The sequence below is a fragment of the Silurus meridionalis genome, chromosome 16 (assembly GCF_014805685.1).
Source record: "Silurus meridionalis isolate SWU-2019-XX chromosome 16, ASM1480568v1, whole genome shotgun sequence".
NCBI lineage: Eukaryota > Metazoa > Chordata > Actinopteri > Siluriformes > Siluridae > Silurus > Silurus meridionalis.
In genome coordinates, this window is record NC_060899.1 from 5,943,367 (window position 1) to 5,959,202 (window position 15,836).

Genomic DNA, 15,836 nt, shown 5'->3' on the forward strand with positions numbered 1-15,836 from the left:
CACAGCATCTGAAATTCTTCAGAACTGAGGTCACAACATTTAAATCTTTGATCCTGTTTACACCTGGCTATTCCATGAGTCTTTTGTGCCAGGAATGTATTCAGATAACATTTTAACCACGTGCGTTTACACTTGTAGTCAAATGCATCTCCAGTTAGCCAGATTTATATCAGATTGCCGAATCACGCTTCATATACAAATCAGCTCATAACCACCAACTGTGATGTTCCTTATTTCCAGCTGTTTTATGCAAAAGACAGGTGCCGCATCAAAGATGACAATTTTGTGTGCCGTTTTATTCACTTAAAGGCACAGAACTTAGCAGTGATGAACCGTGTAAGTAATAAAATCAGGATGGAGCATTGGTTTTATTTGGATAGACGCATGGAGTAACACTTTATTAGGAACACTTGCTTTGAGGCAGTTATCTAATCAGCCAATCATGTGGCAGCAGCACAATGCAAATAATGTAGATACGAGACAGGAGCTTCGGTTGATGTTAACAACAAAAATTACAATAGGTCAAAATGTGACCTCTGTGACTTTAACTGTGGCATGATTCTTGATAACAAATGAGGTGATATATATTTAAAAAAACGCTATTCTTCTGGGATTTTCACACAGAACAGTCTCCAGAGTTTACCATTTAAAGAATGGTGGACACAAACAAAACAAAAAACATCCTGTGTACACAGGGTTTGAAGCACCTTGCTGGTGATTAAGATCAGTGGAGAATGATCAGATTGAGTTCAAATTCTTGTTCTTGAATCCTGATGTGACCTTCTGCTCTTGTATGCCATCAACGTCAAGGTCTGATGTGTTATGCATTTTGAGATTCTTTTCTGCTTACCATAGTTGCAAAGATTGATTGTATAAGTTACTATATTCCTCCTGGCAGCTCTAACCAAACTGGCTAGCTTCCTGTCATATAAACAAGGCGAATCCACCCACAGAACTCAATGTTTCTGTGTTTCAAATCATTCTGTGGAAATTCTAGAGACTGTTGTATGTGAAAATCCCCAGAGAGTTTCAATACTCAAACTAGCCCATCTGGTACCAACGTCCACGCCATGAGTAGTCACAGAGATCACAATTTGTCTTCAGTACGACGCTTGATGTGAAAATGACCTGAAGCTCTTGTCCTGTATCTACATGTTTTTTTGCATGGCACTCCTACCACATGATCGACGTTTTAGATAATTGCCTGAACGTGCATATATACAAGTGCTTCTAATAAAGTAGTGTTAGTGTATGTTTGAACAACATTTGGCTGAAAGAGTCTGAAACCTAAAATGGGCTGAACAACTGGGCTGAGATATATTTACATTGAGTCTAAGGTGGATTTTAAATCATAAGTCCAAATCCTCAAATACAGATACTCATAATGGTAAAATAATAATAAAAAATAAAAACATTTTAAAAGCTGTAAAAGAAGTCTCTCACAAAAGGACATAATTAGAAATAATTGCAGGTTGGTACACTTAGCAATGCAGTGTGAAAAATACAGAAAATTGCACTACACACCTCTTTGCTGGGTTTGCCAGTGTGCTTCTGTTGGAGGAGCTGCATTCGAAGTTCATCCTGCTGCTTCTTGTAGAACTCCTGGAGCTGTTGCTGAAATACAGCAATTATAATGAACACCATTTTGCTGCTCGTGTACTCATGACAGTACAGTGAGCGATGACAGAAAATGTTTGAATTGGTTTGACTAATGAATGTACAAACCTGCTGCAACATCAGAGCTTGTTGTTGCTGTAACAGCAGCTGGAGCTGTTGGGGGTTCAGGACCTGCTGCTGAAGGATCTGCTGCATCTGCTGGGGCGTGATCACCTGAGGGGTCATCATGGCCAGCGATACAGGCACCTACACAACACACATGTTGCTGAACCGCATACATTTAAATAAAAGAGTGAGAAGGAGGCAGAGGAGAAGTATGCTCCCTCCATATAAGAACACTAAAGTCACTAGAATTTGGTATGTGTCTCCGGGTCATTGTATTAATTCAGCCACAAAAGTATTAATAAGGCCAGACACTCACTGGGTGAGGAAGCCTGATGTGCAGCCGGTGTTGCACTACACTCCAGACTCATGGACTCATTGTGCACACTGGCACAAGTCATGCTAGAACAGGTCTGGGCCTCTTAGTTCCAGTAAAGGGAAACTTTAATGCTACAGCATACAAAGAAATCCTATACAATTGAGTGTTTCCAACTTTGTAACAAAACGTTTGGGGAAGAACTACGTACGAGTGTGATGATCAGCTGTTTAAACTCGTTAATGCTAAAAACAGAGTTCGTACTCAACAGTTTTCCATTTTATCTGAACTAGGAATAGTTTGGATGAAAAAAAACATCAAAACAGCTACACAAGTAAACAGATAAACATCTCTTTTAAACAATGTCAGTTCAAATGGATTATTTATTTCTCCTGTTTTGACATGTGGTTTACAACTGAGAGTTAAACAGCTATACCAGAAACCAGAAATACAGCCATACAACTGCGCAAAAAATGCACCGTTTTCAAAACGTATCATTTTCTATGTATCGTTTAGCCAGAAGCAATTACTGCTTTTTAATCCAGACACAGAATAACACACTAAATACGCAAACACAGTGTTTTTCAACTGTTTACAATAAACAGAATAATTAAAATTGCATTTATGGATCTGTATAAACAATACATCCATCGGGATACACAACAACTGTGAAAACAAACCTGGAGATTGCATTTTAATTACAGCTCCATAAGTCAAACAAACAAGGGGTTCCAGTAAAGCTGGCTGCAAGTAAACATGCCGCTAGACTATTTCTCCGCAGCTGTGAGTGAAATATAACGGCTGACCTTCACGCACACGCTTTCCCACACTATCTGGGTGAGCGTACAGGCGCAAGCTATCGGAGAGCTCGAACGCTGGCTGGGTCTGGTTTCAACATTAATAAATGTTGTCTGATGCCCTCGAGCGAGCCCTCTGTAAAGACTGCACACTTCACTGAAAAAGAACACAGCAACGACAACAACCCTTCAGCTCCGGATCTGAGCAGGCTGACAATTAACGGCAATAATTCTGCTTTTTTTTTTTTTTTACGCTCTCCCAAAACGTTGATGTGCGCTGTCTCTATGACGATAGACAAGTCCAAACAGTGTTTTGTTGTTGTTATTGTTCCTGCCAGTGTGTCAGAGAACAACTCCCTGTGAGTGAGCATGTCAACAAGCAAGCGCTTCTGAAAACACAGACCCATAAATCAACAAGCCTCAACAGTCCAAAAAGCAAAATCCTTTGTTATTACTCTCAATAGTTTAAACAACAATTTCGAGTTAGGTTACATCCCCAAAGTTTTAAAGAATAATAACAAAAGATCTATATAATAATAATACTAATATTTTAGTCTTCATCATGGTATCTATTAAATGGTAATAGAGGCAAAAAACAAAAAAAACAACAGTGTCGTGTTAATTTCAGTATTTGAAGAGAGAGGTGATTAGGTTTCTGTGCAGCTCCACATGACCGACCACAGCGAACAAGAAAACCTTTTAGCAATGCAGTGCTATTATTTCCAAGATAGAATCAACGCTCAGATATCACAGAACCCAAGTCATTTATTTAGCTCATCACTCCCTCATGACACCACGGGGAAAAGGAAAAAAAACAAAACAAAAAATCAATGTCTCCCTGAAATACACAACTCAATTACAGTGCACAATCCATAGTGCTGCAGTGATACAGTGCTTCTGCTCAGCACTCCATTCATCTTCACACAGCAAGTTCTTCAATCCGGCTCAATCTTAATCAAACAAATAAAATCCCTCAATTTACTTTGCCAACTTAACTGCCCCGCTTGTACATACATGACAAAATGAATAATTCTGAACAAACCAGGAAACAATTTCACAAATATTTAGATTCAAGAGTACACATAAAAAATAAATAAATAATATCTAGAAACAACATCCCCGTTAACTACAGTTTACGGATGGCAAAGTCTACATCCTGCTCGTACATAAACACCGGATCAAACACAAACCTGGTTAGTTCCATTGGCATTGAAAGCTGTGTGTCCAGCAAGAGTTGTTGTAGGTGTAGTGAGCAAGCTGGTGCAAGCATTCAGACGGAGTGTGACTCCCGATGGGCCGGCACATCCTGGCTCAATTTCCTTCCACCATTTACAAACTGCCAAACGTGTCCAATCATGTACTGACAGCCCGCCCTCTACGCTTAACCTAGTGACATGACCTAGCCCATTAATCCTGCTCTAATTTCACTCCATTCATTCCAACCCATAATAAACAACTTTAGAACAAGCAAGAAAACACAATGAACACTTTGTATGAGACCACATAATAAACTACACAAACAAAAAAAGAAAAACGTTTTACAATAAGCACCATATTTGATTTTATATGTTTTATTCCATGCTATTAATGCATTCTATGAGAGGGATAGAACCATCATCATGTGTGTGTGTGTGTTTGTGTAGGTAGTAAACAAGATTATAGTTCTACCTGTGTTTCTGGCTCTTTCTCCACACTCTTCTGGGACTTCTCCCCACTCTGCTGTTGCTGTTGCTGTTGTTGAGCAACTTGAAGTGCCTGAAGATGCAAAAAACAATAACAAAATCCTGATTGGCTTCGTAAAGTCTCCAAGGAGTATTGTCTTTGTTTTTCAGCTCGTGCAAGTGTGCTGCCGACCCACTACTGTGTACAACAATTAACCCTTCATTATCTTTGCTACATTCTATAAACGACAAGTCATCTAGAAAATGCAGAAAACCAGTACTGCAGGTTTGCCATGGCTGCAGCACCGAGCAGCGATATTACCGTCTATCAACTAAAGAGGAATGTATCATTAACGGAAACGTGTGAGTCACAAAAGAGAAAACTGACCAGAAGGGTCAACGGGTGCAATGAAACCAATTACATCACGAAATGAAATGATCTGTAGCACTTTATTTCACCTTTTAAAGGCATTATCCCACGGCTGCAATGATTAGTGGACAATACTGATTATATCAATAGGGAAAATAATTAAAAAAAAAAAAAAAAAAAAAAGGAAACAACTAATGAGGCCTATTTTTATTTATTTTCTTTTATTTATTTTTTTTACAACTAAAGAAATTGCTAACCAAGTTAACTGACTGGTATGTCGAACAATTAGTTTCACTTGCTAACATACATAAATATCTAAGCAGTGTTCACACGTAATCTCTGGTCAAAACTGTGGCAAAATGTATTTAAAAGCATTCCAAAAAGAACTCTGTAGGATTACACTGTAAAATAGACCACTTGAAGAAAGACGTTTGGTGTGAACACAGCCTTAGGTAACAACTTCTCCAAACACTTCGCGGGTTGTGCAGCAATTCTTAGAGTAGTTTCAGGCCCAGTTTCTTGCATTTGCAAAAAAAGTTTGAATAAAATCAAGAAACTCTGTTTGTACTCTTTGTAGCCTTTGGTTGCAATTTCAAAATAATGAAATAATTGTGATTTGAATTCACAAATATTTGAGAGGAAAAAAAATGTTTTATCTAACATTTAGTCTAAGAATATTGTTTGGGGAAAAAAAATAAAAATACATTTTTTCTTCAAATAAATATCAAACCGCTTGACCACCACCACCCCCACCCTTGGGGTCGCAGACCCTCACCTCACCCAGCACCTCAGCCCTCTAAAAACCTAGGGAAAACTGTGCCCTCTATCCTTGGGGAAAATTCAACACATGATAAAAGCCCTTAAAGACATAACTTGTGTTTTTTTTTTTTAATACAGGATTTTATTAAAAAAAAAATTGACAGCAAATATTTTTCTTATCAAACAAGATATACAGACTGCGATACAGATTATTATGAAGTTTGTCTTTATTGCCATTGAGGTGTAATGAGATTTAAGGAAAGAGAGTTGCCTCTCATGTCAGCACATCAATGAGACACAAACATTTCAAAAGAAAGCATGTGTGCAACACTGCATCTTTACATTCTGCTTTGCTAAGTGAAACTGACTAACCAGCTGACCGTAGCATCCTATAAGGAAGTGGTTTGACATTTTAGCAAGTTACTGAGTCAACAGAGTAAAATAATAGAGGCAATTTCATAATTTGTGAAAGTTTTTTTTTTTTGGGGGGGGGGTGAGGTTGGGGGTTTGGGTGTCATTTCGGCTTGGTTAGACTAAGAGTGTCTTTATTTAGCCTGATAGTTTAATATAGATTAGCTCACTGCTTTTAACTGAAAGGATGGGTACAATAAGAACAAGGACAGGAATTTGGAGTCTATATAAGGAGATCAAAAGAGTGGAAAAAAGTTAATTTAGCAAATTATTTCATTATTAAAATGTTTTAATGCCCTACCTGCCATACTACAACCTCATATGTGTGGTCTTCAATCAACACCACCAATTAAAGATGTGTTAGAAAAGCACAGCTGGCAAATGGATTTTACTTGTCTTTAAGCATAAATTTGTACATGTCTTTGTGTTCACACTGATGGTCATTTTACAGTTTTGCATTGCAATTTGCATTTGCTCATTTGGTTGACACTTTTATCCAAACGACTTACAATTGAGACAGGATTGAGCAGATGAAGGTTAAGGGTCTTGCTCAAGGACCCAAGTGCTGGAATTCAAACAAACAGAACTTGTAATTAGTAGCCAACTGACAAATCTATTGAGTGACCAATCAAAGAAAAAAAAGATTTTGACGTCAATCTCAAAAAAAGAGAAAAAAAAAAGCCTGGCAATTTACACAAAAATAGAAAAAATATGGGTTTCAAACCGCAAGACATTTAGCAATGAAAGAAAAAAAAAAAAAAAAGATGCTCTAATCTATAGTAACATCGAGCTGCTTGTTTGTTGTCATATTGAGTAAAACAAGCTCTATACAGTACATCGATGCTTTTCTCGAGATCAAGCAATTCTACTCCTTGACTCTGTGCCATTTATTACTTTTGGAACAAGAAGCCCATACAAGATTTATAAGTTGACTGTTCTTAAATTTCTCCTCAAAACAGCATCTATGGTCTCCTATTAGTTACTATTCAATCTTCAAATCACCGTCCTGTTCCAAGATGTTTAAATGCTTGTCATGTAACACTCTTCTTTGATATCAGCACTGACTAAAGTGGCCAACCATCAACTTGTTTGCCTCGGATTGTGTATATGTTTCTATTTACAGGTTTAGACAGACTTGATCTTGCTTGACTTGAACAGTCCGGTTCCAGTGTGTTAGCATCAACAGCGATTCATTGGGATATATTTAAAAAAAAAAAAAAAAACGCATTTAGTGTTACCCAAGGTTGTATTCTTTGCCGTGTATTCTTCTCTTGTAGCTCCTTGTTTGTATAATTCTCAAATATCATTTGGATTTCACTCCTATGTTGATGATGCACATCAGTTTGGCCCTATTAGCACTCGAACATATGTGACGCGCACATTAGTTCCACCTATGACTTGGAATTGGGATTGGATTTAATCAGGAAACGGAAAAGTATAAAACACAGGGAAAAGAAGATTCACTAGTCAGAGTCTTCACAAGTCTATTCATGACATCGTTATTCAAGTGAAAGAAAAAATAATCCACTATAATATACAGGTGCATTTCACAAGATCAGCATTTGTAAGTGGTCTTGCCATACTTCTTTCTCAAGAGGCAGAGTATTTAGTGTTTGCTCCCAGCTGAGGCTTTGTCTCTCTTGGCAGAGGTTGAGATGTTCACAATTGTCACTGGATAGCACAGCCCCTTCGTACCACCTGAGACACTTCACTGACAGCCGCAGCCTCAGTGGCTCAGACATGCTGAACTTGTGGCTTCATAACTTTTAAATACACCTTTACATTTTTTACATTTATGGCATTTCGCAGACGCCCTTATCCAGAGCGACTTACAATGACCTCATTCATACAACTGAGCAGTTGAGGGTTAAGGGCCTTGCTCAAAGGCCCAGCAGATGCAGCTTAGTGGTGGTGAGATTCAAACTCATTACCTTCTGTTTAGAAGTCCACCATGTTTACCTCTGAGCTACCACCTCCCTTTGTGGATACTGGACTGGTAGTATGGTAGCAGGTCACCAAAAACCTCTTACTGAGGGCTTTACAGAACGAGACAATCACAGCCAGTCATGCTTTTTTTATACATCAGTCGTTCGATAAATCATTGTTGACATCGCTCATGTGCAAGTTCCAGACTATTGCTTTAAATGTGTGGTCGGACATGAGAGAGATTGGGAATGGAAATTTATAAAGCTGATCCTTTCTCCACAAACCCAAAATCTTGATAGCTTTATTAGGCCCAGGAATTCTGCATCTTCAGTCTAGTTATCTGACTCCATGGAATCTACTTCTGCTTGTACTCTACACACAAGTTGTGTTGCTGCAGAAACTATTGAGTGCAGCTTTATCAAAAAAGAGACAGCTAAAGAGAAGCGTGCTGCTGGTGGCTATCAAGCGGTTTCCCAGGAGTGTGAACAGGCAGATGGCACATCACCCTCGCAGCATTATGCCACCTGTCCTGTTTAGGTTGTTCTGCAGGTGCAGGAGCACCGGCTCCCCTAATGGCTCAAATGGGTGACACGAGAGTGCTGCCTGCTCTCTGGCTTCTCTAGGGAGGCGAGTGCTCAGGAAGAAAAGCCTCAGCAGAAGTGCAACAACAAATGATCCCAAATATGAAGCGTAATAAATAGCCAGATCACCTTCAGCATTTATTGTTGTTCATTACTACACCGATTGCAAGACATAAACCCTTTCCATTTTACATGCAAAAATGCATTGCAATGCCAAGCTACACGTGACACTGATTTTACATACTACCTGCAAACATGCACTGGCATGCTACATGCAAAAAATAAATTTCCATACTACATGCAAAACTGCATTGCAATGTTACTTGCAAACATGCAGTGCCATGCTGCATGCAAACATGAATTCACAAACTATCTGGAAAACACTCTACATCTTTGTAGGCAATGTAAGGAAGTTATTATTGATAAAAGTCTGTTATTAGGTTTAAAAATGTAGAAAAGAAAAAAGCTTTAGTGCTGTTTGTTTTACCATTAACCAATTTTATTGTGGCGATTTGAACTGTTTGCCCAGCAGGGGGCTCATACCACCCGAGGTCCTGATAATCAGCAGCTTAACACAGAGTCACAATACTCTACACACAAAAACCCAACAGTCCTGACTAACCTCATAACAGACCAGTGATAAAATAATTCATCTTTTTATACTGATTATACGTGCCACTAGATTGTACACCGGAGAACTGAGAGGTAAAGTTAAAATCAATGAGTATTATCTTCATTATTATTAATATTATTATTATTATTATTATTATCGTTTCTATAAACAAAAAAAGACAGTCCTCTAATTTCAAATAACTAACAAAAATGTTATTGATTTTTCTAAGTACCGAGAATAGAGGATAATTATATGGTGAATAAGATCAAAAACAATAATGAATCACTTCAGTACAATCACAACGCTCTTTGTTCAAGTGAGCAATTGAGTACAGCTTTATATAAAGGGGCAATTTTTCCCAACAAGGCAACATTTCGAGTAAAGTGCAAAAACAAAAGGTTGAATGTTGTTAAAGGTTAGTTTTTCCAAGTAAACACTAGCGCAATACAAAGGATTATTTACACAGATGAACCCTTTGCCAAAGCTTCAAAACAAACGGAAAGTTTTTCCAAGTGAATATTTGAACTTGAACTGCAATAACAGTAAGTCATCTTTCTGGGAAATGATATGGATGTTGTCATGGGGCAGTTTTTCCTAGTGAATGTTTAAAGAGAGCATGAATACAGTTTACTATGTTTGTGTCTAGGAGTAACAGCAGCAAATAAAACTGGGCGTAACCTCGTTTTTGCACCAATTGCAATAAAGCTCAATTAGAGCTTCTCCATTATCGTGTTACAACAAACCCAAATGCAGGACTAGAACTCTGGCCAAGTGTGTTTTCCCATCACATACCTACAGGTGAAAGTACAGTAGGAGGAGGTTTGGAGGTTATTGGGTGGTAACTTGACAGGCAAATGTATTAAAATATTACACAAAATCTAAACAAATCCTTTGAAATTAAACCAGGCATATACTATGTGGCCAACAGTTACCCCAAAAAAATCAGCCCAACTAATATAGTGAGAAGAAAACATTACTGACGTGAAATTCTTTTAAAGCTTTAAAACATTGTTTTAATGCGCATGCCCATTTCAAATCGTTTGCATGTTAAATCCACCAAAAAACTACCTTTGCAAGGAGGGAGAAACTTTGGCAGGCAATACTTGAGCCTTCTACACTTTTCTGTGTCAGTAGAAAACAAATTCCAGCCCCAGACATTAGATGTCTATGCAACTTTGTTTGATCAATCAATAGTCTGTACTATTTTTAACACCTACTGGATAACTCATGATGGGTGGGGCGGATGGATAACTAAATTCAAATGTGGAGGATTATGTGTAATTTGCTGAGCTGTGCCCAGTTATCTGTTTGAAGGCTGCTATTTCATGATTATCACTTAGCATATAAAAAAATATTGTGCCTCTCTCAATTTCTAAGAATCTCACACACATAAGAGTACTATAGTAGGTTTTTTTTGAGAAACTTAATAGAAAACATGAATTTTCCTCCACTCAGACTCAACAATCAGGACCAAAAGCCACTGATTTTAAAGATTGCTCAGATACATCATATAGTCAAAAGTATGTGGACACCTGTGCATTGCATATACAGTCAATCCCCAAAATAATCCCGCAAATTGTATAGAATGTCATCGTATGAGGTAGCTTTCACTACAATGACTGGGTGCTCCATGAAGATATGGCTCGGGGAAAAAAAGAAAAAAACAAAAGTCTGACCTCAACACCACTGAACACCTTTGGGATTACAACTCCGCAAACGCACCCCGGACCTCCTCCGAAGACATCAGCGCCTGACCTCGCTAATGCTCTTGTAGTCGAATGGTCACAAATCACCACAGACAAACAACAATATTTAGTGGAAAGCTGTCCAAAATGCCTTGAATTTATTAAACAGCAAATAAATTTTGAACATCCCAGAATTTGCAGTAGGAGGTTAAAAGAAATGCACAAGTGTTATGGTCAGTTGTCCACCAAGTTTAAACCAATTTATTTGCTTTATAAACTGTAAGAATTGACAGTCTGCCTCAACCCAGATTCCTCACTACGCTATATCAAAATGCGCTCATCTGCAAAATGGCTTAAATTTTACAAAAATATTTATGTATTTTGATGTAGAATTTCAGTTGGATCAATCTTAACCGTAGTCTTTATTTAATCTCTCTAGTCTGGGAAAGGCAGCAAGACATCAAGGACCATCCCTAACCAAAAGGTGTCTGAGACCATGATTATCTTTTAAACAATACCCTGATCCGACCTGCTGGGGGGGCCGGCACCTGCTGACCTCCAGCTCGATAGTGGTATCACCCAGCCATGTGTTTCTCTACTCATTTCCTACACTTAATTTAATCTAAACTTCAAAGCGAAGAACAGTAAAAAAAAATATCTGTTCAGAGTTTGTTCTGCGTTCTTTCTGACTCCGGTGAACCCAAAGTACTTTGTGTGTTTTGTCACTGCTACGCTGTTATAAACTTCATCACGATCATCGTTGTCCTCATCATTTCTTCTTATAAACTCTCTATAGACTGCGGTCTCGTTTCAATATTCTGACTGCAATACCGACATCATATTTAATAACATCATATCTATTCCTGAATTTACATTATTTTACTGTCAAATCTTTGTTGATTTTAGGATCACCACTTTTTTTTTCAGAAAATATGAAAACAAAAGATGCTATTCGCATGACACATTACTGCTACTGCCATGGCAACCGAGCTTAATGCCTAATTTTCATCTAAGAGTAAAGGTTTGTGGAAGATGGAGGATTAACTACTTTAATTTGTGCTTTGATGGAATCTCAGGCATTAAAATCAGTTGCATAAACTAATCTTGCACTTCATTTAAACGCAGTATCGTAAAGTAAGTTATATTCATGGCGTTCCTTCAAAACAAAAGCAACTGCTGTATTTGACTCGAGCAACCATAGACTTAATTGTGGAGAAGCCGAAAGAAAAACAAAAACAAAAGAATGCTGCAACAGAGCTGGAAACTTCAGTAGACCGATCTTCAGCTTTAATTAGATATACACTTGTACATTTTAAATTCAGAAGTTTACATATAGACCATGGCTGAATATCTTCTGTCCACACAGGACATACAGCACCAAGCTTTAAATCCGCAATCAACTATTACAACAGATCATGTCTGAACTGAAGCCAACTGGAAGCTGAGATACACCATGTGTCTATTTATAGTACTTCACCGCATCTTCACTAACAGCAATCACTTGATTAAAAAAGGTTTATAGTCGAATGCGCCTTAAAGATATAAAGCTGTTCATCAGCCATCAGTTAATGGCTTTGAACAACATCCTTAAATTGTACTGCTTTAAATCTCGCTCACGCAATACCACTGGAAACTGGAGAATCGTGAAAAATAACGACCAATCCAAGTGGGGGGAGGGAAAAAACACTGCAAAGCTTTGTTTTCTTTCTGATTTACATTTAATATTACACTAAAATGATCCAATAGCAATAATAGCAATAGTATTATATTCTGTATTTGGGTTTTTTGCAACACGATGATGGAGAAGCTCTAATTGCGCTTTATTGCAATTGGTGCAAAACGAGGTAATGTTTTTATTTGACCCTGTTACTCCTAGACACGAACATAGTAAACTGTATTCATGCTCTCTTTAAACATTCACTATACACAATAGCAAATTAGATTATTTGGTAACTCCATACAAAAATCTGTGTTACTTGTGGAACCTCTTTATGAAAGTGGTCTGCACATGCGACTGTACTGCACACATTTGCCATGTACCCCACTGGACTTGGCCAAGATGCCATCTGGTTGACTGCTGAATGATTTTCACTACGCATATTAACTATCTTCCATGGAAGACAAACCATCAAAATGAAGAACACAGGTATGTGGAAACACTGACAAATACAAGCAGTATGATGCAGTCATAACACGCCTGCCAACAAGACACGTAGCCACCTGCATACCAGCCAGTCATAAATAATATCATTGATGCGTAGAGAAAACCACAGCTCACAGGCCAAATGTTGGCCAACAAGTTTTCTGACTTTCCATTGTACAAACACAATGTTCCTGAATGTAAGCGTTATTAAATGAATAATGATAAATCCTTTCCCCTCAAACCATTAACAAAGTGACGGAAAGGTCAACGTGCTGGGAAAGAAAGGATCGGCTCACGATCCAAAATGTGCGTGCTTATCGGTCAAGCACAGAAGAGCCAGTGTCACGATGTGGGCTTGCATGGCTGCAAAACATTCTACACCTACCATACAAAAAGTGAGGGCTACGCATCATTGGATCATTGAAGCACAAAATTCAAAACACGAGCAGAGCTGTCAATCATTCAGGATTTACACGTCAGCTGGCTGATCTGGCATTTTTATTAGATAAACAAGAAGACTGCTCCTTTTGGCATGTTTTTGCATTCCGCTGTTAAAATCAGACATTCCTATGCAAAATGTGTAAAGGCTGACAGAGGTGTCTGTGTGTATATTTTGGTATTTGCCACACCACCTGCATTTCCATCGTACCCCACTTGATAGGTGCACCCTACAGATTGAATACCTCTGTTTTAGGTTGAGGAAAATAAGTATGGGCAATTTTGGCTGTGCAAAATAATACATACTATAAGAATTTACACATACACGTACTTGTACCTGAACTGTTTCGTTACAGGGCTTTCGGTTCGGTGCACATGTGTACTGAATGTGATCCCTTTTATGTGCGGAACAGTGTTCAAATCTGAGTTCCCACAAGAACATTTTTAGTGAGGGACCGCAAGTTTGTTTGGTCTCCGACTCACACTTCGAGCGATGTGTCACTGTTTATTTTTAATAAGTAGTATTATTATTACACTTGAAAACATACACATCAATGACAGGGGTAAAAAAAAAAAAAAAAAAAAGAAACAAGAGAAAATCCTGACAATTCCGCATCTCGAGTGAGTAAATGAATGAAGGATGGAAGAAATTAAGACATTTGTATAACTGCGGAATTAAGCGCAACAGTTAAGTAAATCATATCTTTAGAAAATTCAATATTAAATGTAAAACACACACACACACACACACACACACCTCCGCAGTTATAGAACTGCTTTCCTATTAGTGTTTGGGACTTAGACAGGGTCTAAGTGTTCAAGTCTAGACTTTAGTCAAGCCTTTTGTCAGTAGGTCTTCCTTAGGTCTAAGATCTTTCCCCTACACAGCCCCAACTTACACCCTGATCACACTGTGTAGTGTCCTTAAACACTTAAACAATGAGAATGCTTCACAATCTTTATTTTCTCTCTTCCTGTCACCCCTTTTCTCTCTCTCTCTGTCGAGTAAACATGCCCCTGAGGTTCCAGGGACTAGTGTTCCTGTCCTTTCGGTTCTTTAAATCTGCCTGGTAACCTTTGGATGGAGTACTTCTCAATTGTCCATTGTAAAAAATAAATTCTACAAATAAAACTGAACTGAATTTAATATACAGATCTGTATTACCCAAATGGGGTCCAACAAACTATTTGATAAAAAGTTTTTTATTTTATTGAATTAGTTCAATTTGTGCCAATGTATTCGATTACTCAATTTAATCAATATAATAAAAAAGTGTATATATATATATATATATACACTTTTTTTTTTTTAAACCAAGCATTTTATTTCAAATTGTTTTAAAAAAAAAATGTAAACTACTGATGTTCACAAATGTTAATAATAATAAACTGCATTAATAAAACAAAAAAACCCCAGCAATTTTGTTTCGCATTTTGTACCGAAATTGAACTAAAACTTAAAAACCGAGGTGTGTACACCCCTAAAAAAAATGATTATTATATCATTAAACAAGAGGATTCAACATGGATACAGGGTAAAAAATATTCACAACAATTTCAGGAAATGCTAAACATGGAACAAATAGTGCAAAAAAAAAATCTGTTTTCATCCACTGTAAATACCACAACAGACTGAAATCCAGGAAATAGGAATTCAACAGATGTGAAAACAAAATGGCCAGCAAGAGGACCGTCCTCCCTTCTCTGACCTCTCACACTTCTGCAGGGTCGAACATCTGGCCTTGTGGAACTCCCCCACACCCACAAGGAAAGAATAGTGGATGGGACATGAAGGGAAATGAAAGACTTTAATGAAATAGGGTCAGGGGAAACTATTTTAAGAGATATAACAATAGATATTGGAGAATGTTTAAAGATTGTTCCACAAAAAAGAGACCATATCAGAAACCAAAACATGACTCGTGATGTGTCACCTATTTGCTTTGGAGTTTGGAAATGGCAGACAAAATATTGCATAGCAATTGCAATAATAAAACAATAAGTAATTTTCCATGGACAAACCACAAACAGTTACTCATTATAGTGTCAGTACGCCAGTTAGAAACCATTCTGATTGTGATCCTCTCTTGATAAATTCCAAAAGAATAAAACATTTACACAAGTCAACTAAAAGATAAGCGGTATTAACCTGTTGTATCTGGTGTGTACACGTTTTTACTGTTGTCTCATTGGTCACTTGCTCCACACCCAGGCTCAGTCGCTCCTGGCCAGCTGGACTGCTGTTGGCTGCTTGATCCGTCTTGGATTCCTGCATGTCGCTATAGGGTGAAAAAAACCCATACATTAATTAAAAACCAGAAACGGCTTAATATCTACCGACAGCATTTTATAGTTAAGACAGGAAGAAATCTAAAAAAAATGTACTACACACCAAATACAGAGTAAATATTAAAGGT

General features: G+C 37.8%; 1 protein-coding gene across 6 annotated transcripts in view; it reads right to left on the reverse strand.

Moving 5' to 3' along the window:
- foxp1a (forkhead box P1a) overlaps positions 1–15,836 on the reverse strand; it is a 43,755-nt gene that overhangs the window by 13,224 nt on the left and 14,695 nt on the right. For 3 of the 6 annotated variants that reach the window (XM_046869718.1, XM_046869717.1, XM_046869716.1), the window contains exons 2-5: positions 15,569–15,698; positions 4,501–4,587; positions 1,726–1,863; positions 1,525–1,614 (exon numbers count right to left, since the gene is read on the reverse strand). In XM_046869718.1, the coding sequence (XP_046725674.1) occupies positions 1,525–1,614; positions 1,726–1,863; positions 4,501–4,587; positions 15,569–15,694 (441 nt within the window). In that variant the 5' untranslated portion in view covers positions 15,695–15,698. Of the gene's footprint in view, positions 1–1,524; positions 1,615–1,725; positions 1,864–2,038; positions 2,645–2,715; positions 3,979–4,022; positions 4,143–4,500; positions 4,588–15,568; positions 15,699–15,836 lie in introns of those variants that run through there. The other 3 variants (XM_046869721.1, XM_046869720.1, XM_046869719.1) reach the window with 3 other exon arrangements.